Genomic DNA, 24,017 nt, shown 5'->3' with positions numbered 1-24,017 from the left:
CATATAATCCCAAGGCTAACAGAAACAGGACAAGAATTAGTCCAGCATTAAGTAATGATTTTGAAGTATTGCATTACCTTGTTCTCTGGTCTTGCTGGCTTTTGCCGTTGTTCCTTGGGATCCTCTGTTTTTCCATTTGATTTATCGACAGATGTGTCTGTGCTGGTTCCATTGATTTCCGTAATCACTCCTCCTTCTGGCTTGAGCGCACCATAAGGCGAGCTTCGCTGAGATGAAGTTGCAGATGAACCTTGGGAATCAGCACTCAGTTCAACTCCACTGTCAGGCTGACTTGCCTTGAAACTCTACAAGATAAAGTAGTAGAGCAGTTGGGATGTCTGAACATACACCAAATAGCAATCATGTGTCTCATATACACAAAAATAATTAATGATATTCACATGGCGTCACTATATTGACATATTATGACATTAGTTGTGCTGTCTATTTGAAAAGATGATGAGGGGAGGACAAGTTATGGCTTTGAGTCATGGACTGCACACAAGCTACACCAATGTTGCTCTACATCACCTGATGGAGGGACACACTCTGTGGCAGGATGTACAACATTTGACAGACGTCTGAAAACTGAGTGATATTTCAAAACAGAATCCAGTGCTTTACATAGAGCCAATTGATGGCCTACAATACTGTCATCGACTTCTTATTTTTCCCCAGGATATTTACAATGCTGACAAAGCAGCATTTATATGTAGGTCAAACTGGATATGGGCAGCTGGTTCTGTTCCCTGAGGGCCATTAACAAGCCAAATAGTATTTACAGCCATCTGGCAACTTCTAGAGTCACTTTCCTGGTGTCAACACTCATGGTTTGGCCATTTAGGATTGAGACAAGGAGAAATGTCTTCACTCAGAGGATTCTCTAACCGGAGGGCTGTAAATGCTCAATTGTTAAGTATATCCAAGGCAGAGATTGACAGATTTTGGAAACTAAAGCTAGAATTTTGTGTACAGTTCAGGCCATCACATTACAGGAAGGACATAATTGCTCTGGAGAGAGTGCAGAGGAGATTTACAAGAATGCTGCCAGGGTTTGAAAATTGCAGCTATGAGGAGAAATTGGCTGGCTAGGGTTGTTTTCCTTAGAACCGAGGAGGCTAAGGGTGCCCTAATTGTGGCATACAAAATTATGAGGGGCCTAGATAGAGTAAACAGGAAAGGCTTGTTTTCCCTAGCTGAGGGTCAATTACCAGGGGGCATAGGCTTAAGGTGATTGGTAGAAAGATTAGAGGGGACATGAGGAAAAACTTTTTGACCCAGAGGGTGTTGGGCGTCTGGAATTCACTGCCTAAGTTGATGGTTGAGGGTGAAATGCTCAGCTCACTTAAAAGGTACTTTGTTCTGCATCCGAAGTGCTGTAACCTGCAAGGCTACAGACCGGGTGCTGGAAAGTGGGATTAAAATGAGCGGTTAGTTTATTTTTCCTCTTTTTGGCTGGTGCAGACACAATGGGCTAAATGGCCTCTTTCTGCACCGTAACTTTTCTATAGTTCTAAGTGATATGGGAATAGGGTGGGCAAGTGGGATTGAGGCAATGTCAGCCATGATCTTTTTGGGTGGTGGAGCAGGCTCAAAGGGCACTATGGTCCACTCTCGCTCCCATTTCCTATGTTTTTAAATGACCAGATTTTGTGAATTCAATTTGCCATGGCAAGATTTGAACAGTCAACCTCTGGCTTGCTTGTTCCTACCACTCTACAGTAAGTCCTGGTATTAAAGCCAAAATAAAACTTTGCAAAAAAATTCCTGAACTGTCATAACCAATATTTGGTAAACAGTGCTCTCAGCTATTTTCACAATCTGATTATAGAAGTTTGGCAATTTATGAATGTACCTCGGTGCATGTGGATTCAGGCCCTGTAAACGAATTCAAAGGTTTCACCCAGGTGTCACCATTGGCAGGCTGAACAGGAACAGCTGTAAAAAGAAACAATCCTGCATTTTTAAAATGATCTTTCATAATATGATTATACAGGATAAAGCACTGTAAACTTAGGTAACCTTAGCTGCAATGATAGATCAATTTAACTGTATAAACATGTTAGTAACTTATTAATAGATTAAATATTTAATGTCAGTTGCCATTACATTTTCACTAACTGATCACAAAGTGCTTGCTCAGTCTTGTAATGAATAATCTGTGAATTGCCACAGAATTGGACAATCATACTTTGTGTAGTTTAGAAAAAGCAATGAACTGCAATCTCACATATGGATAGTCTCCTTTGCTTCATAAACATAGCATGGTTGGTGTTTGTTACTGGAAGCATTTAGATTATCAAGCCAATTGCTCTCTTTATTTGGTATATCAGTGCATCTTTGTCCTCATATCCCTTTCCTTGAGTACAGTAATGGAAGGGTCAGAAGGATCTATTGTAGCATCATTTATACCAACATGATGAAGCAAAGTTTTATATCCATCCACGTGATGTATAATGTAAAACCATGTTTCTCCAGCCCCCACACTCTTCTAAAGTTTCTCAAATGGTTGAGTCTCTGTAACAAGCTGGAAACACTCATATCAGGCAGCAGCTGTAGGGAGAGAAGAAGAGTTAATATTTCAGGTCTATGGCTCTTCATCAAAACTGGAGGAAGTTAGGAGATCATCGACCTGAAACTCTGTTTCTCTCTCCAGAGATGCTACCTGATCTGCTGTGAGCTTCCAGCATTTTCCACTCAGGTTTCCAGCATCCACAGTATTTTTGCTTTCATTTCTGAAACAAGCTGTGAATTACAAGGACGTTTGCTGCCAGCCAGACTTTACATGGACTATACTTTGGTAACCATCTTACTTGCGCTGGAGTTCTCCCAGATCTCCGTTCCTAAGCTGTTGGATGTGGCCTGTCCCTTGGAGAAGGAGCCGTCCTCCGACTGCTCAGTGACTGCGTTGGAAAGTTGCTGCTTTTTAACAAATCGAGGAGGAATCTTGGACGAAGATGTCCAGTTCTTTTCATTCCGGTTTTTCCCAGGCGCCTGCAAAGAAAAAATGGCCGCTAGTGAAAGTGAAAAACTTTAGCTCCATGTGAAGTATTAAATAATCCCACATTCCCTTTATCTTGCAAAAAAAAATTACTATCTTCCATCTTAAATACTTTCACAGACTCGCCCCTCCCCAACTCTGTAAACTGTGACAGTCATACAACCCTCCAAGATCTTTGCACTCCTCCAATTCTGGCCTCTTGTGCATCCTCAATTTCCTTCCTTCCATCTTCGGCGAATATGTTTTCAGCTGCTTAGAGCACAAAATTCTGGAATTCCCTCCGTAAACCATTCCCCATTTCTCTCTCCTTCTTTAAGATGTTCCTTAAATCCAACATTTTTGATTAAGCATTGGCCACCTGCACTAATATCTTGCTAAGTGGCTTGGTATTAAAGTTTGTCTGATAATGCTCCTGCGAAGCACGTTAGATGCATTAAAAGAATCATTTCAACACAAGCTGTTGTGCCCACACAGCAAGTCCTTGTTTTTAAGTTGCTTCATTCAGCATCGTTCCGCTATAGTGTCTTGGATACAATGGGATGGTATGCGCACTTAGTGTAGGGGCTTTTGCTTTAGCATTGTTTTGTGCTGTGGCCAATGTAGCACTGTGAGATCAAAATGGTGGGAGAGGCCAACAAGAGGGAGAGGCTAGTAATCGGCAGGTAAGTAGAAAGAGACTTCATATTTCTTTTATGTTTTTAAATTTAGTTTCTTTTAAAGGTTATTTCATTTTTAAAAAATTAATTCAGAGGATGTGGGCTTTGCTGGCTGGGCCAGCATTTATTGCCTATCCCTAGTTGCCTTTGAGGAGGTGGTGAGCTGCCTTCTTGAACCGCTGCAGTCCATGTGGTGTAGGTACATCCACAGTGCTGTTAGGAAGGGAGTTCCAGGATATTGAGCCAGCAACAGTGAAAGAATGGCGATATATTTCCAAGTCAGGATGGTGAGCGACTTCGAGGGGAACTTCCAGGTGGTGGTGTTCCCATGTATCTGCTGCCCTTGTCCTTCTAGATGGTGGTGGCCGTGGGTTTGGAAGGTGTTGTCTAAGGGGCCTTGGTGAATTCCTGCAGTGCATCTTGTAGATGGTACACACTGCTGCTACTGTGTGTCAGTGGTGGAAGGAATGAATGTTTGTTGATGTGGTGCCAATCAAGTGGACTGCTTTGTCCTGAACGGTGTCCAGCTTCTTCAGTGTTGTAGGAGCTGCACTCATCCAGGCAAATGGGGAGTATTCCATCACACTCCTAACTTGTGTCTTATAGATCGTGGACAGGCTGAGAGAGTCAGGAAGCGAGTTACGCGTCGCACGATTCCTAGCCTGTGACCTGCTCTTGTAGCCACAGTATTTATATGGCTAGTCCAGTTCAGTTTCTGGTCAAGAGTAACCCCCAGGATGTTGACAGTGGGGGATTCAGTGATAGTAATGCCATTGAACATCAAGGGGCGATGGTTGGATTCTCTCTTGTTGGAGATGGCCATTGCCTGACACTCGTGTGGTGTGCATGTTACTTGCCACTTGTCAGCCCAAGCCTGGATATTGTCCAGGTCTTGCTGCATTTGGACATGGACTGCTTCAGTATCTGAGGAGTCGCAAATGGTGCTGAACATTGCGCAATAATCAGCGAACATCCCCACTTCTGACCTTATGATGGAAGGAAGGTCATTGATGAAACAGCTGAAGATGGTTGGGCCTAGGACACTACCCTGAGGAACTCCTGCAGTGATGTCCTGGAGCTGAGATGACTGTCCTCCAACAACTACACCCATCTTCCTTTGTAATAGGTATGACTCCAATCAGTGGAGAGTTTTCCCCGATTCCCACTGACTCCAGTTTTGCTAGGACTCCTTGATCAATTGGTCAAATGCTGCCTTGATGTCAAGGGCATTCACTCTCACCTCACCTTGGGAGTTCAGCTCTTTTGAACCAAGGCTGTAATGAGATCAGGAGCTGAGTGGCCCTGGTGGAACCCAAACTGGACACCAGTGAGCAAGTTATTCCTAAGCAAGTGCCGCTGGACAGCACTGTTGATGACCCCTTCCACTTTACTGATGATCAAGAGTACACTAATGGGGGTATACTAGATTTGTCCTGCTTTTTGTGTACAGGACATACCTGGGCAACTTTCCACATAGCCGGGTGGATGCCAGTGTTGTAGCTGTACAGGAACAGTTCTGGAGCATAAGTCTTCAGTACTATTGCTGGAATATTGTCAGGGCCCATAGGCTTTGCAGTGTCCAGTGCCTTCAGCCGTTTCTTGATATCACATGGAGTGAATCGAATTGGCTGAAGACTGGCATCTGTAATGCTGGGGACCTCCGCAGGAGGCCGAGGTGGATCATCCACTCGGAACTTCTGGCTGAAGATTGTTGCTAATGCTTCAGCCTTATCTTTTGAACTGATATGCTGGGCTTCTCCATCATTGAGGTTGGGGATATTTGTGCAGCCACCTCCTCCAGTGAGTAGTTTAATTGTCCACCACCATTCACGGCTGTGGCAGGACTGCAGAGCTTAGATCCGGTTCGTTGGTTGTGGGATTGCTTAGCTCTGTCTATCACTTGCTGCTTATGCTGTTTGGCATGCAAGTAGTCCTGTTATATAGCTTCACCAGGTTGACACCTCATTTTTCGGTATGCCTGGTGCTGCTCCTGGCATGCCCTCCAGCACTCTTCATTGATCCAGGGTTGATCCCCTGGCTTGATGGCAGTGGTAGAGTGAGGGATATGCAGGGCCATGAGGTTACAGATTGCGTTCGAGTACGATTCTGCTGTTGCTGATGGCCCACAGTGCCTCATGGATGTCCAGTCTTGAGTTGCTAGATCTGTTTGAAATCTATCCCATTTAGCACAGTGGCAGTGCCACACAACACGATGGAGGGTATCCTCAAAGTGAAGGCGGGACTTCATCTCCACAATGTGTGGTGGTCAATCCTACCGATACTGTCATGGACAGATGCATCTGCAGCAGGCAGGTTCAGGAGGATGAGGTCAAGTATGTTTTTCCTTCTTGTTGGTTCCCTCGCCACCTGCCGCAGACCTAGTCTAGCAGCTAGGGACTCGGTCAGCTCAGTCAGTGGTGGCTACCGAGCCACTCTTGGTGATGGACATTGAAGTCCCCCGCCCAGAGAACATTCTGTGCCCTTGCCACCCTCAGTGCTTCCTCCAACATGGAGGAGCACTGATTCATCAGCTGAGGGAGGTCAGTACATGGAGGTTTCCTTGCCCATGTTTGACCTGATGTCATGAGGCTTCATGGGGTCCAGAGTCGATGTTGTGGACTCCCAGGGCAACTCCCTCCCGACTGTACACCACTGTGCTGTCACCTCTGCTGGGTCTGTCCTGCCGGTGGGACAGGGTATACCCAGGAATGGTGATGGTGGAGTCTGGGACATTACCTGTAAGGTGTGATTCTGTGACGATGATTATGTCAGGTTGTTGCTTGACTAGTCTGTGAGACAGCTCTCCCAATATTGGCACTAACCCCCAGATGTTAATAAGGAGGATTTTGCAGGGTCGACAGGGCTGCGACTGCCGTTGACATCTCCGGTGCCTAGGTTGATGCCAGGTGGTCCGTCTGGTTTCATTCCTTTCTAGTGTCTTTGTAGTGGTTTGTTACAGTTGAGTGCTTGCTGAGCCACTTCAGAGGGTTTTTAAGAGTCAACTACATTGCTGTGGGTCACATGTAAGCCAGACCAGGTAAGGTTCCCTAAAGGACATTAGTGAACCAGGTGTGTTTTTACAACAATCAACAATGGTTTCATGGTCATCATTGAACTTTTAATTCCAGATTTTTATTGAATTCAAATTCCATCTGCTACGGTGGAATTTGAACCCAGGTCCCCAGAGCATTACCCTGGGTCTCTGGATTACTAGCTCAGCGACAAAACCACTACACCATCGTCTCCCCCTATTCGTTATAATACAAATATAAGAATATAATAATGCACAGTATTTCAACTTACAGGATATAATGGTTTTTTTAAGACAAGAAAGGGCCTACAGAACCTAACCACAACTTTTACATTGGTTGTGATGGGAAAATCTAACTCGCTTAAAGTTGTTCTACAACTTTTGCACTTTTCAGGAATGTAATTACAATGTAAAGTGAGAAATTACTGGATCAACGTAAGCTCACTGAATAAAAGGGGAAATGTTTAAAATTCTCACTAAAACGCTGCTGCAGGAATGGTGTCCCATGTCATGTGCTACTCAAATATAAAATTCACACCCACTAAACCATGCCAGTTAGCAAAACCAGATGCAATGACGGACATCTACTTCACCTACAGTAACTAAATATGATACTGAAGCTAACCCACATACCTGCAATGTCTGTTCTTTCTTCCTGCGCTCTTCCTCAAGCAAACGACGGTGTTTTTTTGAGATTACCTCAGTGAACCCATCATTCACTGTTGACACGGACTGCTGCTCCTCCACAGCCACAGCTGGATGATCATCAATAATGACAACACCTTAAAGAAAAAGATCTCATCAGGATCTACCAGCATTCAAGTTACTGCTTAGGTAATCGTGATTAAAAAACACTGCACCTTCCTCATGAATAATGACAGTATGCGGGCTTCCTTTGCTCAGCTGTGCTGTGAATGTCAGTGGTGAGGTGTTAAGTCATGGCTCAGTGGATCTGAGTCAGGACATTGTGGGTTCAAGTCCAACTCAAAAGAATTGAGCTCATAATTCAGTTACTTTTTTTTTTTTACTCATTCAAAAGGTGTGGACATCGCTGGCATGGCTAGCATTTATTGCCTATCCCTAACAGCTCAAGAAATGGCAGTGAGCCGCCTTCTTGAATTCAACTGAGTAGCTTGCCAGGCCATTTCAGAGGCCAGGGAAGAGTCAATCACATTACTGTGGGTCTGGAATCACATATAGGCCAGGCTAGGTAAGAACGGTAGATTTTCTCCTTTCTAAAAATTAAGTGAACCAGATGTGTTTTACAACAATCTGATAGCTTCATGGTCACCATTACAAACATTAGCTTTTTATTCCAGAATTTCATTTTTTGAATTTAAATTCCCCAGCTGCCATGGTGAGGTTTGTGGCATTACTACACTGTCTTTTGGATGAGGCTCTACTATTTTTGAAGAGCAGGGGAATTCTCCCCAGTGTCCTGGCCACATTTATCTCTCAATTGACATCACTAAAACAGATGATCTAGTCACACAGCTGTTTGTGGGAGCTTGCTGTGCACAAATTGGCTGCCACATTTCCTACATTACAACAGTGACTACACTTCATTCATTGCCTGTGAAGCACTTTGGAATGTTCTGTGGTCGTAAAAGGCACTATATAACTGCAAGTTCTTCCTTGCCTTCACTTATACTAAAGTCAATGCTTGGGAGCCCCCTGGAAACTGTGAAACAAAGTTATATTTAAAACTTTGAGCTGTTCAATACTCAGGATGGATCAATATCAGCATCAAACAAAATGAGAACCAATCTCGCTTAAATCTGCACTAAACTCTAAAGTACAATCCAAGTCTCAAATCTTTCATCCCAAGTTTAATGTCAATTGTACTGGATTATAAATGTGTCTGTACTTACTTGCATAATTGTTTAAATCAAACTGGGCCAAAGCATCAGTCTTTTCTTTTGCCTTTTTCACACCAGATTTTACATCCTTTTCCTTCTTTTTATTTGATGCATCCTTCATTGCGTTTTGGACAGCTACTGGGTCATGGGGAACAACTCGATCTACACAGTACACCGTGTTGACATTCCCTCCATTCACTATCTGATCACACTGCTGTTCTTCTACATACCTGTTTTGAGAAATGAATAGTCAGATGGGATCTCAGCAGCTCCTAGCAATTCAACACAAAAATATCCATTCTGCCAGCATCAATTTTGCCACTCTTACTCAAACTGAGTTATCTCATACCCTCATGGACTGATTATATGGTGGCAGCACAGTGATGTTCTGTCTCTTCTGGCAGTACAGAAATAATAAGGAAAAAAAAAGCCAGCAGTAACATTGCTCTGCCACAGACCCACAGTCAATGAAATACAAATAAGACCGAAGCAAAGAAAGCGGCTATATTTCACAGACTCCTACCCTTCAGAGCGAGGGAGAAAGGAGAGAAGGAGCAATGCAATAAAGTAGGCTATGCCTGATGACAAAGAAAAATAAATCAACAGAAATAGAAATGTGCAATAACACAAAACTGTTACTTTCTTATTGAATCGAAGAACTTTTGTGATTCAGATTGGACTGAAGTGGTTGAAAAGGGATCTTCTAAAGTTGTCACATCTTTGTCATAGGTCTCAAATTGTGCCACTCTTCTTTTATGTTGGCTCCATTTTCAAATTTATTATAGGGGGCTGTAAAGGGGGATGAACTAAAAATAGTCCTTGTTATAACTTAATATGAGTTAATAATCATAGCTATCTGGACTGGCTTGGAAGACAGAACTGGCAAAAGACTAAAAACTTAGTCCCAGTGTATCAAATATCCACACTTTTTACCTTTTATTTCTTGATGGTTGCCCGGTTGCCTTTTCATTCCTTGGACCAGTCCCATTAGTTTTTGGAGCTTTTCCACCATAGCCTGGGTTCATCCTGCGGTTTTGCCTATCAATTGGCCGTTGGCTGGAGAAACTGCGTTTAGCTAACTCTTTCCGCTGTCCGAGACCACTGTCTGCCACGTCTACTTCAGGTGGTAGATTGTTCTGGCATACTCTGTTCTCTCTGTCCCGCCTGTCTGTAAAGTCACTACTTTCAGAAGCAGTCTCCCACTCCTCGTTAGCTTGGTCAGAGGAATTTTGATTAGAGAGATCTGGCGACTTATTGCCGGCTACAAGAGAAGCCATTTCCTGATCATCAGTTCTTGCAGTCATATTAGATAAACCATGGTCTACAGGAACAGGCACATCACTTTTCACTTCAGCGGCTGCATCTTTTTCCTGTTTGAGGCGCCTGAACCTTGGAGGTTTGTCCTGCCGGGGAGGTCGTCTTCTCCTTGGGGGCATATCCATCGATCGCTCTCTTTTGGATGGTTGGTCATCTACAACTGAGATCCCAGAAAACAATATTTTGTCTCCGACTCCATTTTCCTCTCCAGTATTCTCCAGTGCCACTTCCAAAGACCTGTTGAGTACTTTTGTAGCTTCCTTTAGAGGTTGCCTTTTGGACATGCAATTGGGAGCATCGCCATTTAGCTGATAGGTACCATTTACCTTGAAAATACCCCCTCTGTTTTGCCTTGAGGACATTCCTCGAGGGGCAAAACTGCGTCCTCGTCCAGGGTTGCTCAACCGAGGGGGTAATGCCCTCTCAAACACTTTTGGGGGCCCTCTTTCATCCTCCACCTCACCAACAAGTGGCCCTTCAGCTGGTATCCTCTTGGATCTCTTCACAGAGTCCTTGAACATATTCTTCCCCTCTCTGTCTGAATATGCTGCATCACTAGTGCCTTCACTGCCCGCTCCAGATCCCCTCTGTCTCCGTCGCTTTGGTATATCTTCATATTCAGACCCCTCACTGCGTGTCTCACTAGCGTTTCGACGGCGAGAGGAGCTCTTTTGGCTGTCTTCTAAAGGATTACTGTAGTCCTTAGGATTTTGACGATTTCCTCTGCTCAAGTTGTTGTAAGAACCTCTGATCTCTCCAGCTCGGCCATAAAAATCTCCTCGTCCTCTGCCCCTTCCTCGCCCTTGGCCTCTACTACTTAAGTTATGTTGATCATCATCTTCAATCCAGCTTCTACGCTGTGGTGGAGGAAAATCGATGCTGTCTTTAGTCACTGGTCTTACCTCCCACGCCTTAATCTCCTTTTTTTGTGGTTTCTCTATTTCCCAGTCAAACTTAGCCGGAGGCACTGGCAGGGCAGTCAATTCATGTCTAACGTTCAACGATGAAGAAATCTGTGATGATGGAGTGGCGCACCCATTGGTGGTTTTCAGCACCTTATTCTCAGTCTTGATCTGTTCTGTCTTAGTGTGACTGTTTTTCGGAACAGATTCCAATTTTACTTTTTCTGTCTCTTCAGCCTTCTCAGTCTTGAGGTCTTTAAGCACTGGTTTCTTAATTGGTCCAGATCGTCTGCCTGTCATTTTTCCCACAGTCTCACGACGATCAGCCTGGTTTCCTTTCAAAGGCTCCCACTGGGGTGCAGGCTTAGATTCCCTCTTTGGCAGATTATCAGTCTGCCATATTTCTGCCCTGAAACCTTTCTCCTCTCTGGTGTCTTCATGTTCATTTGCCTTAGGGCTTGGCGCTTCTTTCTGGTGTACATAATCCCAGCTGTGAGACACCAGCTCCTCAAGATTTTCAGTTGGTTTCGAGGTCTCAGTACTGTCCCTCATCAGGGATCCATTCAGCCCTACCTGCTCATTTTCAGATGTGAAAAGTTCTTTATGAAGTAACTGGGGATTTGTTTGATGCTGGAAGAGAACATCCCGGCCCAGCACTGCCGACACATTTGGAGCTACATCAGGCCTTCGGTCTTTTATTAGTTCAGTCTGTGGTTCCAGACGAGCCATATTTCTCAATTTGTCCACTGGAACGACTCTGTATTCATCTATCTGCTCCTCAAATGGATCTCTCTGTATCTTCATGGTTTGCTGGGAAATAGCATCTGCCCTCACAGGTGGAGTGGGAAGTCTTTCATTTCTGTAATAAAGAAAAGTTGTTGTGATATTAAAATAGATATTGAATGGATCATGAAAAATTGGGCATGGGGAACCCCAGCAGATTCTCAGCTTTCCTAATTTCCCAGGAAATATGGCAGTGACATTTAACAGTGCAAAATTGGAGCCAATGTTTCCTGTAAGCAGCATACTCTGTCATGCAGCAACCCAGAAGGCAGAGTGCAGGGCACTCACAAGTTGTCCCCTTTAAGATACCATCCAAGATAATTTAAAGATGCTTCACATTCAAATGAACAGGCCGTGCACAACAAAAAGAATTTAGAGGGCCCACTGATCAGAACAGTACATGAACATTTCAAACTTAAAATCCTAATCACTTTTGTAAATTGTTCAAAATGACTGGACAGATCAAGTTCCTCAAAAGCCCAAGTATTTCCAGCATTTTCTGTTTATAGAACAGGTTTATACATTCACGTTCCATTTTAAAGCTACTTTAAGACTAAAGAGAAAATGCACATAGTATGTATCAAATTTATTTAACCTTAGTCTGAGGAGAATACTATTTTCAGTCATCAGCAGCCATGCACATTCAAATCTTATTAGAGAGATTGTGTCTATTGTGACTTACTTTGTAAGGGTCTTTAGTGGCCTAGTTATCAATCCTAACCTGGCATTGCTATTGATCCTCTAAAGACAAGAAACTCACCTAGCATTTCTCTCTTCTGCACCACTATCCTCTTGTGATCTCTGAGAGGTTAACATAAAAGTCCGGTTTGGAGGAGGTGGATAGTCCTCTTGACCCCAGCTGAATTGTGGCTCTGTAGGTGGGGTTCTTCTTTCCTGTAACAGAATGGGAGGCCGGTCGTGCTGCTCAGACCCTGAAGTGACACTGTCTGAACGATCTGGGCGCATCACAGGCTTCATCATTCCTACAAGAAACACATCCTTCTTAGAATATAAATGATGCAATTTTGACAGAAAATTAGTAGATTATCCCTCTCCCTCCTTAACCAGTGAATACACAGTGAACGGAATCACAAGTTAATTTTTGTTTTATTAAGCCATTAGATCTGTGACTTCTAAGGTTTCATGAACTCTTATGACGTCAAACCTGGTTTTCTTTGCTCTTTCGTCTCAGCTGGTAAGTGAGAGATAACAAACATCTCTTCTGTTATGAGTAGATGAGAGGAAGAAAAGGCAGAGAAATAGTCACCTTGCTCTTATGCATTGTCTTATGAGTAAAGATTAGAAAGTAGCCTGTCTGCTATCACAGTTTCAGCCAGTTAGCGAATAGTCCAGAAAGGTGCAGGCAAAGGAGCAAAAAACAAGTGACACTATCCACATACAGTTGTCCTCTTCAAATGTAGCTACTTCTGATCATAGTGACAGCATTTTGTGCATTCCAATCACAAAACTATTGGCAAATAATTCTACTTTACTGAGTTGAATTCAGTAAATACAAGAATTTCAATTTCTAGGTTCTGCAATATTAGTCACATTACACAAGCAAAGATCACAGCAGTATTAGCAAGAATTAATGAGAGGCCATTTCCACTCAAAGTTCTAAAGGGCTGGAAATAACCAAATCCATTCATGCCAACAATGGAGAAACGAAGCCTTTGCTGGAGCATTGCATACATATATCTGATTGCATTGGTAGAAAATTGTATTATTATTTACTTCCACATCGACTCACCAGAGGGATGAACCCCCGATGGGTAGAAGTCAATTGGCGGCCTTCCTGGGCTAAGTCGAGGATCCATGTACGAAGGCATCATCATCCAACGAGGGTCGTAGCCAAGCATGTGTGGAGGGGGTGGGCCGACTGGGCTGGGATAGATATGCCTTTGTGAATGGGAATGAGGAGGTGCAACTGATGGTGGTATCACAGGTCCCTGCTGCTGCTGCCGCTGCTGCATCTTTAACAGCTGCTCCTGGTTGTACACAAGTAGGAAATAATACAAACAGTATAGATTTACACATTTTAATTGGTGGTCCTTCCATCTTACATGACAGTTTTTTTTAAACACAGGCTCATAAACTGGGTAAAGCAGAAGCACCCCTGACCAAGAGAGGGTAGGAAAATTGATCCTACTCAGCTACCGAGTGTTCTCAGTTTTGTCTGTCTATTTCTGGAGAAGGACTTTGCCTCGGCTTGCTGCCAAACCAAATTGTCTTCCTAAAACCATACACCTTAACATGAGCAACAAAAGCCATTTTCAATCAGTGCCAGTACACCTCTCCCCCACCAATCCTCTAATAGACATTTCCATTTGCTGATATCTTTACAAACAAGAGTGAAAGAGGAAATTAATTGTAGGTGAGTATTGGCTCTTAACAGGTTGTTTTTTTTCTCAAATTAACTTCACCACAAACCTTGAGGCCAGTGAGTAGTGCCTCCCTCTCTGCTTGACTCATGCTACGGAGGCAGAAGCTACTTGTGGCTTTCCAGTTTGCAAAAAGGACACCTTTAAAATAAGTGAAGAGCTTCTGTTCGACAGAAAGAAAAAGCATTTGACAGACTGGGGGGGGGCAGGGGTGGCAGCGGGGAGGTGGGAGTTGGAAATTAGGCTCCTTAAACATTAAAGGACCACCATCTTCCAGCAGACGCGATCAAACATTCTTTGATTATAAAACTCTCAAAGGGCAGAGGGACTTCTTATAACAAACAAATAGAGAAGCAGGGGTTGACAGGTATATATTTTTTTACACGATGTCCATCAGACTTCAAGACTATATAGTGACTGAATACCTCAAATCAATAGCCTGATCAATTTAAGGTGATTCCAAAATTTTTATTCGGATTTTATGGAATGTGGGCGTTGCTGGCATATGTTGTCCATTCCTAATTACCCTTGAACGGTGTGGCTTGCTAGGCCATTTCAGAGAGGAGTTAAATGTCAACCACATTGCTGTGGGTCTGGAGTCACATGTAGGCCAGACCGGGTAAGGATGGCAGATTTCCTTCCTTAAAGGATATTAGTGAATCAGATGGGTTTTTCTGATAATCAATGGTAGTTTCACAAGTCACCATTATTGAGACTAATTTTATAATTTCAGATTTATTAATTGAATTTAAATTCTACCAGCTGCTGTGGTGCAATCTGACCCCATGTCCCCAGGGCATTAGTCTGGGCCTCTGGATTACTAGTCCAGTGACATTACCTCTATGCTACCATCTTCCCGAAAGTTTTTTTTCAAAAAGTTTTTTTTATTGCAAATTTGTTACACTCAGATCAAGGCCACTGTTATGTCTACGAAGTGTTAAAAGTTATGATATTGCTATACAGAGCCCTGGTGAGGCCACACCACACTACTAGAGTAATGTGTTCAAGTCTGGGCGCCATGGCTTAGGAAGGATATAATGGCCTTGGAGGAAGTGCAGCATAGATATACTAGGATAATACCTGGTCTCCAAAGATTAAATTATGGGAGAGATTACACAAACTAGGGTTGCATTCTTTGGAAATTAGAGGGTTATGGAATGATTGGAGGTTGAAGTTTTCAAGATAATGATGGGGAACTGCTATGGTCGAGAGAGAGAAACTATTTCTGCTGGTTGGAGTGTGTAACACTAGGGGCATAGTCTGAAAATTAGAGCCAGACCTGTCAGGAGTGAAGTTAAGAACTTCTACATACAACGGGTGACAGAAGTTTAGAACTCTTCCACAAATGGGAATTGATGTTGGGCCAATTGTTAATTATAAATCCAAGATTGATGGATTTTTGTTAACCAAAGGTTTCCAGGGCAAGGGTGGAGTTAGGTCACAGATCAGCCTGACCTCATTGGATTGCTGAACAGGCCCGAGCTGTTAAGTGACCTACTCCTGTTCTATTACTGTTTTAAGTCCAGAACGGAAAAGTGCTGCCTATTCCTACTGGCTAGTACAGATACCTGCTGTTGTCGTTGGAACCTCGGTGGCAAAGACTTGTGAAACTTGCTGTAATTTTGGATGGGCAGTGCAGGCTCATTTCCCTGCCTGCTGTTATCATCCTCACTTTCTGCAATGGCTGCAGCAACTTCTTTTTTCACCTTATCTTCAACAGGAAGCTCCACAGGCAGGTCACATTTTTCTGAAATTCATCACAGCAGAAAATCAGCAGTTGCTTAGCAGATTCCAAACTCTGGATAAAAGCATGCTAAAAATGTGAAAGGCAGAACTGGATAAAACATTCCTCAAAATATTGTTCAGATTTCCCCTCATAAAACCCAGTTTATTCCCTTTACCCAAAGTAAATATATCTGTACTATATATATATATTTTATGTATATATAAATATATATGAAATGTATAGTCTTGTTTATCATAGGTTCCACAGCTCCTTGAACCCCCTTCTTCCTGCCTTTAAATCCTTCCATAGCTCTGCTGACCCAGGACTACAACACATCACAGCATCACCCGCCCCATCCTCATTGCTCAGCCTTCATGATCTCCGTAAACCTCTTCACCACCTTCTCAAGATCTACCCACCGACTGTGCTATCGGTCATCCTCCTTAACTTCGCCGTTTCCTGCTCAGGAATCTGCTCCCCCGTCAAGTATCTTGGGACATTTCCCCCTGTGAAAGGCAATGTATAAACAAGGAGCTATGACTCTGGGCGAACAAATCTGAGGTTGAATTGCAGAATTGGCATATTTCACATAAGACAATTATCCACTATGGCAGTGTTGAGATTCTGATAAACTTTGAACAAGTGAGTTGATGTAGATTAACCTGCAATTTTGGTTTTTTTTGCATGTAAGTCACAAACAATTTTCTCTAATTGATTAATGGCTGATTCGCTATAATCAAAATTGAGATATATTATACGTTGTACTTCCATTTAAGCTAAATTGCAATTTTTGACCCAATAACTCAAACTAATTCTCAGATAAAAACTTGACAAAATACATCAAGATTTGATGATGAAGCTATCAGAATTTGATGATTCTGATGGTCACACTACACTTTACAACAATTTTTGGAACCAACGATGCTGAAGAACATTTCCTACAACCAGTCAGTAAAACCAATCATATTTCATTAAGAGTTATGGCTCCATTGCCAATTAAACAAGAAAATCCTTCAATTCCAGAACTGCCATCAGTACCTTTTGGTAAATTCTGCTTGTTCTCAGTGTAGGGTTTCTGCTGTGCAGACAGAGGTATAGATTCCTTGCTCTCCTTAGCTTCAACATCATCCTTTTTCCGTAAATCAAATTTAAGAGAGTTCTCTATCACTCCACGTTTTTGATCGAGTTTCTTCAGTTTTTCAGCACAGGCAGCTAGTCGCTCTTCCTGGGCCCGTCGTTCCTCTTCCTCGCGCCTCCTCCTGACTCGTTCCAATGCCTCAGAGCGTTCATTGGTGCCAGGACTTGGCCGCTGTCGCCACACTTCATCTTTCTCAACGTGAGCATCTGCCCATCTATTAACTCCTGTTAGTTTTTGGAAGACTCCAGCCTGAAGAAAGAAACGGAAAAGATGAAACTTTTGAAGTTCTGGTAAAAGTAGTATTTAAACTGAAGCACTGTGGATTCTGTGGGGCTCCAAAGTTCAATAATTCATTATCCTTGCTTTGCTCTTTCCTGCCACCACTCTGCAAACTCAGGCTTCAACAGCTCATGGCAAGAAGGGTTTGAAAACACAAAACACTTATTTTTCAACCTTAGTGTGAGCATTTTGTTGTTGAAAAACCAGTAGCCAGCTTCCTCCTAGACTATGCATATAGACAAACAAGAATTCTTCAACAATAATGCTAAGAAAACTGATTTGTTGGAAAGGAAAATTCAGGATTAAAAAGGGGCTCAAAGTTTGAGAGCAAATAAAAGGCAGCTAGAAAGGGTGAACATTGCTTAAGTTCGGAATTTGCCTGTTGGTTGGAATCAAATTTTCTGCCATTGTTTTTCCCTGAGTCAGCCAATAATATACATATACTTCACTTTATCTTTCCATCAGAACTCGTGTAATAAATGCTCCTTAATAAGACTGCTGTGTATATACACATCTAATCATGTTGATGCACATAAAAAAAATCATATGGGATATTAAGCTAAACCTTTGTAAATTACTGGTTAGGCCTCAATTAGAGTACTGTGTCAATTCTAGCACCTTTCGGAAGGATGGCAAAGCTTTGGAGTGGGTGCAGAGATTTACAAGCACAGATTTAAGAAAATAAGAAATAGGAATAAGTAGACCAAGTCGCCCCTTGAGCCTGCTTTGCCATTCAATATGATTATGGCTGGTCTTCTGCCTCACCTCCACTTTCTGTCCCGGCTCCCCATTACCCTGGATTCCAAGAGAGCAAAAGTGTATTTTTCTGAGTCTTGAATATACTCAACGATGAAACGTCCACAACCTGACTTCAGTTATGGGGAGAGACTGGAGACACTGAGGTTAGGAACATAGGACTTGGGAGCAGGGGTAGACAATTCAGCCCCTCAAGCCTGCTCTGCCATCGATAAGATCATGGCTGATTTGGTTGCGGTCTCAGCTCCACTTTCTTGTTTGCCCCCCATAACCCTTGACTAACAAAAATCTCTGCAACTCAGACTTGAATAAATTTAGCAACCCAGCCTCCAATGCTTTCTAGGGAAGAGAATTCCACAGATTGGCGACCCTCTCAGAGAAAAAATTCTCATCTTTGTCTTAAAAAGGAGACCTCCTTTATAGTGTTCCCAAGTCCTAGGCTGTTCTCCTTAGAGCAGAAAGATTTAAGGGAAGATTTAATATAAGTGCTCAAAATCATTAATGGTTTTTGATAGAGTAAGAAAATCCTTCAAATCCTCCTGCCTCTGGCAGCAGCAGCAGTAATCAGAGGATACAAATTTAAGATTATTAACAAAAGAGGGGAAAGGAGAAGGATATTTTTAAAAAACAGTGAAGTTAAGATGATTCAGAATACGCTACCTGAAAGGACAGCAGGCGCAAATTCAATTCAAAAGTGAATAAATTGAAAAAGAAAAAAAATTGCAGGGCTATGGGAAAAGAGCAGTGGGGTGCTCTTTCGGGGGTGGGGTGGGGGAGGTTGTGGTTGCTGAGGCTTGCAGAGTGGCGCAGAGGTGAATAATTAGGTTACCAAAGATGAAGGATTTCAGTTGTGTGGGGAGAAGGTGGCAGGAGGGAAACCAGGGGACATAAATTTAAGGTTTTAAAAAAAGGGAAAACTAAGGGATTTTTTTTAATTGCAGCTAATTGTTACAATCTGAAATGTCCACTGCCTGAAAGCAGTGGAAGCAAATTCAGTATCTTTCAAAACGGAACTGGACATATACTGTACTTAAAGAGGAGAAATTTGTAGGGGTGGACAGGGCAGTGAGACAAATTGGATAGCACTCTTCAAAACGCTGCATAGACACAATGGACCAAAAGGCCTTTTGGTGCTGTATGATTGTATCAAACTAGAGGGATAGCAGCACTGATTCATGAACCAGCAATCAGAAGTGAGCCCATTTTGTATCTCTACCTCATCAATATGCTCCCCATTTCCAAGACGTGAAGCTGCAACTTAACTTCAACCATAAAGTTTAAGGGTATGAAACACATTTTTGTTCTTGCCCTCTACAGACCTCATTCGAGAAACAAACTGAGAAACCGGAACTGATTCTACAACACCTACCACTCAAATTCACATAATTATACTTTGTCAGATTTCACAGCCGCAAGCAATGGAAGAAATAAAACAGAAACATTTTGCTGGTAATTGTAACAAAGCAGCTGCCTCTATCAGCAGTCAATTTGAGCTTTAGTTTCAATATCAACCACATTACTATATTTGAAGGAGAGAGCAGCTGGGTACAACCAAAGGAAATTGTGTGTTTTTATAATTACTATTTGCATTCTAAATCCTTTCACTTATCCACAATTTCATTGTGCTTGTATAAATGATAACATTCATGGTGTTAAACATCAGCAGTAATTTGAATAAAATCCCTACTGTCAATCATGGAGGGCATGGTACAGATGGAGATGCAGTTAGGATTTAGCTGCAAAGATTGTCAGCCACAATCTGAAATATTCACTCAACTGGTAATTTCAGCTAAATAGACTCAGTTAAGTTGACCAAATAAAAATCAGTGAAGTGAACTGAAAATACCCTTGTCTCAGCAGAAGATAGGTTCCATCGTGGCTCAGGATCCTGTAGGCCATGGTTTGATTGGCTGGAGGGTAATGGGTTACTCCAAATAGATTCACTGCACAAGGATGGCTCCATCTTTGTTTCAAGCTTAGCACTTAAAGAGCGCTGACGTACCATTTTCATGTCCCTTTCCCTAGAGAATGTAATGTTTGAGGGTTAGACTATTATTTTGTGTCCATGTACATACTACAAATAAGACAGACAGCTCAAGTGTAACAACACCCAACTACAACTTATTCCACTTTATTCAGTGTTAGAGGTGGACCAACACACACACCTGAACAATTTGTGTTTATTCATAGAGGTGTAATTAAAAAATGCCAGATGCAGAGTCAAAGGAGATAAGAAGAAGGGTGTCATTGGTGCTTTGTCCTGGGCTATTTCGGTGCTGTGGGTGGGGTGGAAACCCAACTGGGGGGATTCAAACAAGGAACTGTGATAGCAGTGGGCAAGAATCTGGGAGGCTACAACATGCTCAAGGAAAGGGAGTTTGGACTGTGGTTTGCAAGGGTTTTTTTTGTAGGGGACAATATTGACAGCAGATTTAAAGGGGAAGGAGGACATGCTCCTGGTGAGAGAACATAGTGTCAAGGCCAAAGGAATTGGACAGTCAGCAGTTTATAGTGGGAATGGAGTCAAGGTTGTTTTTCGCTGGCTGACAGGTGCTTTGAGATGTCCTGAGGTCATGAAAAGCCCTTTGTAAATGCAAGTCTTTGTATCAGAAAAGATTAACTAGAAGCATTTTATTCAATGGCTCATGTAGCATTTAAAAAAAATCAAGGTCACCTCTATTCTGGGTGAAATACGAACCATTTCTCTTTTCTTTCTCTTGACATTTCTTCATCTTCATCATCACTGAATTTCAGCTTTTCTGAATAATCCACTTCCTCGTGTTCACCTAAATAAAAGAAAAAGTGATTAGAAACAGGACTAGGATCCCAAACTGGATGACCAAATTTAAGCATTCTCAAAAAAAATGTGCTAAAACCTGTCAGAATGATTGCTCCACTGTACTGTTTCCTACAAGTTCCTATGTACAAAGTGAGCTGGTAAAACATACATCTGAGGATGAATCTGTAGCACAGGACAGCTTAGATTTCCTGACAAATTCATAGGCTTCCCCATCAGTACACCTATAGAGATTGCAATTCAACAACTAGGAACTAAGAAACTGCACTTTTGACTGAAAGTGCCCAGCACAGATAAACACAACAGCAGAGATGTACTTCTGAACCATTTTAATATTTTTGAGCAAAGCACAGTATGTCCTGGCGAAATAATGATAGTGCCACCAGCACTTGGGGCGTTTTCTTCATCACAAGGCACAAGTCCTATGTTGTTAAATCAGGAGTTTCTTTTTAAATGCTCAAGATGGGTTGTGTTCAGCTGACGGACGAAATTCCATTGCATTTTTGTTTGGAACGATCTTAAATAGGGGCACCCTGGAGACCTGTTGACTTAATAATCTTCAGCCAGACATGTTAAACTGCACCCTGTGGATGTTGGACAGTCCTGGGCCCTGGGACTGTAGACCACAAGGACCAACCAATCAGTCCTACTTGCTTTCCTTTTTCCTATTGGCTGGTATAGACTGTTGGTGGAAGGGTTGCAATGGATTGCTGAAAGAACTTGCCCGCCAACGAGGTAACAGCTTTAGGTCATTATCCCAAAAGGAAAAATGTGCAGGGCTATGGGGAAAGGTCAGGTGAGTGGCACTAGGTGAATTGCTCCTTCAGAAAGAGCATTCTACCTAATCCAACACCCCTGCTTCATCCTCGTAACCTTGCATTCTTTCTTTTCAGATAACAATCCAATTCCCTTTTGAATACCTCGATCGAACCTGCCTCCACCACCCTTTCAGGAAGTTTTTTTAGATTCCAACCACTCACTGGGTGAAAAAATGTTTCCTTTCATCTACATCTACTCCTTTTACCCATTATTTTGAATCTGTGCCCTCTAGTTCTTGATGTACTCCTGAGAGGGAACAGTTTCTCACTATTTACCCTGTCCACCATACCTCTTAGGATCTTGAATACCTCTATCAAGTCTCCTCCCAGCCTTCTTTTCTCTAAGGAAAAGAGACCCAACCTCTCCAATCTATCCTCGCAGCTATGGTTGCTTACTCTGGAATCATTCTTATGAATCTCCTCTGTACTCTCTCCAATGCCTTCACATCCTTCCTTAAGAATGGCACCAGAACTGAATGCAGTATTCCAGATGAGGCGGAACTAGTGTCTTATACAAGTTTAACATGACCACCTTACTCTTGTACTCCATGCCCCTATTAATAAAACCTGGGATACCATATGCTTAATTAACTGTTTTCTCAACTTGCCCTGCTACCTTCAATGACTTATCCAGATATACACCAAGGTCCCTTTGTTCCTGCACCTCCTTTAGAGCTTCTCCCTTTCTTCCTGCCAAAATGAATCAACTCACACTTCTCTGCATTGAACTTCATCTGCCATTTGTCTGCCAATATATCTATGTCCTTTTGAAGGTCAAGACTATCCTCATCATAGTTGACAACGCTTCCAATCTTCGTATCATCTGCAAATTTTGAAATCATGCCCTGCACACCGCAGTCTAGGTCATTAATATATATATATCAGGAAGAGCAAGGGTCCCAGTACTGACCCCTGGGGAACTCCACTACAAGCCTCCCTCCAATCTGAAAAGCAACCATTTATCACTACTCTCTGCTTCCTGTCACGCAGCCAATTTCTTAACAAAGTGCCTACTTTCCCTTTTATTCCATGACCTAGAATTTTGCTCACAAGTCTATTGTCTGGCACTGTATCAAATGCCTTTTGAAAATCCATATACACATCAACAGCATTGCCCTTATCAACCTTCGCTATTATTTCCTCAAAAAACTCCAGCAAGTTAATTAAAATGATTTTCCCTTAATGAATCCATGCTGGCTTTCCTTAATTATCTCACCTTTCTAAGCGACTACTGATTCTGTCTTGAGCTATAGTTTCCGGAAGTTTCCCTACCATTGAAGTCAAATGACTGGTCTGTAGTTGCCGACATTATCTTTGCCCCGCTTTTGAAACAAGGGTGTAACATTCGCAATTCTCCAATCCTCCGGCACCTCCCCTGTGGCTAAGGAAGACCGGAAGATTATCACCAGTGCCTCTGAAATTTCCACTCTCACCTCCCTCAGTATCCTCGGATGCATCTCATCCGGTCCTGGTGCCTTATCAATTTTAAGTAAGGATAGTCTTTCTAACACCACCTCCTCCTCAACTGTAAATTCCTTGAGTGTACCAGTTACCTCCTCCCTCACCTCGGCCTGGGTAGCATCCTGTTGCTTTGTAAAGACAGATGCAAGGTACTCGTTTGATAACTCCGCTACTTTTCCTGCCTCCACATGCAAGTCTCCTTTTTTATCTCTAATCGGCCCTATCCTTTCTTTTACCACCCTTTTATTATTTAAATGCTTATATAAGACTTTAGGATTCCCTTTTAAGTTAGCTGCTAGTTTCTTTTCATGCTCCTTCCTGGCTTTTCTGATTAGTTTTTTTGCTTCCCCTCTGGTCCTTCTATATTCAGCCTGATTCTCCATTGTATTTTCTACCTGACATCTGTCATACATGCACTTCTTACTTTTCATCTTCACTTCTATCGCTCTGGTCATCTAGGGTGTTCTAGATTTATTTGCCATACTTTCCCCCTTCAGGGGAATATGCCTTGACATTGCTTGCAGAATTATCTCTTTGAAGGTAGCCCATTGTTCAGCCACCGTCTTTTCCGCCAACATTTGATTCTAACTCACTCGACTCAGATGCATTCTCATCCCATCAAAGTTGTTTTTCCCCCAATTAATTATCCCTGCTCTGGATTGCTCCTTGCCCTTCTCCATGGCCAAACTAAACCTTACAATACAATGGTCACTGTCCCCTTAATGTTCCCCTACTGTTATGTGATCCACTTGGGCCGACTCATTTGCCAGAACCAGGTCCAACAGTGCCTGTCCTTTCTTTGGACCAGAAACATACTGCTGCAGAAAATTATCTTGAACACACTTCAGGAACTTCCACCCTTCTTGTCCCTTTGCACTATTCCTATCCCAGTCTATATTTGGAAAATTGAAGCCCCCCATTATAATTACTCTATAATTCTTGCACCTCTGTAATTTCTTTGCAAATTTGTTTCTCCACCTCCCTTCCGCTAGTTGGTAGTCTATATACTACACCATTCAATGTTATTGCACCTTTTTCATTCCTTACCTCAGTGTTTGACCCCTCCAGAACACCCTCTCTCTCCAGTACTTAAATCAATACTGCCACTCCCT

General features: G+C 42.5%; 1 protein-coding gene and 1 non-coding gene across 9 annotated transcripts in view; both read right to left on the bottom strand.

Moving 5' to 3' along the window:
- Positions 1-24,017, bottom strand: part of prrc2b (proline-rich coiled-coil 2B) — a 77,565-nt gene that overhangs the window by 25,336 nt on the left and 28,212 nt on the right. For all 8 annotated transcript variants that reach the window (XM_041192783.1, XM_041192791.1, XM_041192787.1 and 5 more), the window contains 13 exons: positions 20,528-20,615; positions 19,676-19,850; positions 16,695-17,043; positions 16,076-16,162; positions 15,499-15,677; positions 13,300-13,537; positions 12,310-12,532; positions 9,481-11,625; positions 8,560-8,777; positions 7,322-7,470; positions 2,814-2,994; positions 1,856-1,938; positions 78-305 (listed from right to left, as the gene is read on the bottom strand). In XM_041192783.1, coding sequence (XP_041048717.1) covers positions 78-305; positions 1,856-1,938; positions 2,814-2,994; positions 7,322-7,470; positions 8,560-8,777; positions 9,481-11,625; positions 12,310-12,532; positions 13,300-13,537; positions 15,499-15,677; positions 16,076-16,162; positions 16,695-17,043; positions 19,676-19,850; positions 20,528-20,615 — 4,343 coding nt within the window. The remainder of the gene's footprint in view (positions 1-77; positions 306-1,855; positions 1,939-2,813; positions 2,995-7,321; positions 7,471-8,559; positions 8,778-9,480; positions 11,626-12,309; positions 12,533-13,299; positions 13,538-15,498; positions 15,678-16,075; positions 16,163-16,694; positions 17,044-19,675; positions 19,851-20,527; positions 20,616-24,017) is intronic.
- On the bottom strand, positions 2,326-2,411 carry LOC121281650. Its single transcript, XR_005943904.1, has one exon. It is a non-coding gene; the product is annotated as a small nucleolar RNA SNORD62 (small nucleolar RNA).

This window comes from Carcharodon carcharias, chromosome 8, assembly GCF_017639515.1.
Source record: "Carcharodon carcharias isolate sCarCar2 chromosome 8, sCarCar2.pri, whole genome shotgun sequence".
Classification (NCBI taxonomy): Eukaryota; Metazoa; Chordata; class Chondrichthyes; order Lamniformes; family Lamnidae; genus Carcharodon; species Carcharodon carcharias.
This window is presented reverse-complemented; position numbering and strand designations above follow the sequence as displayed.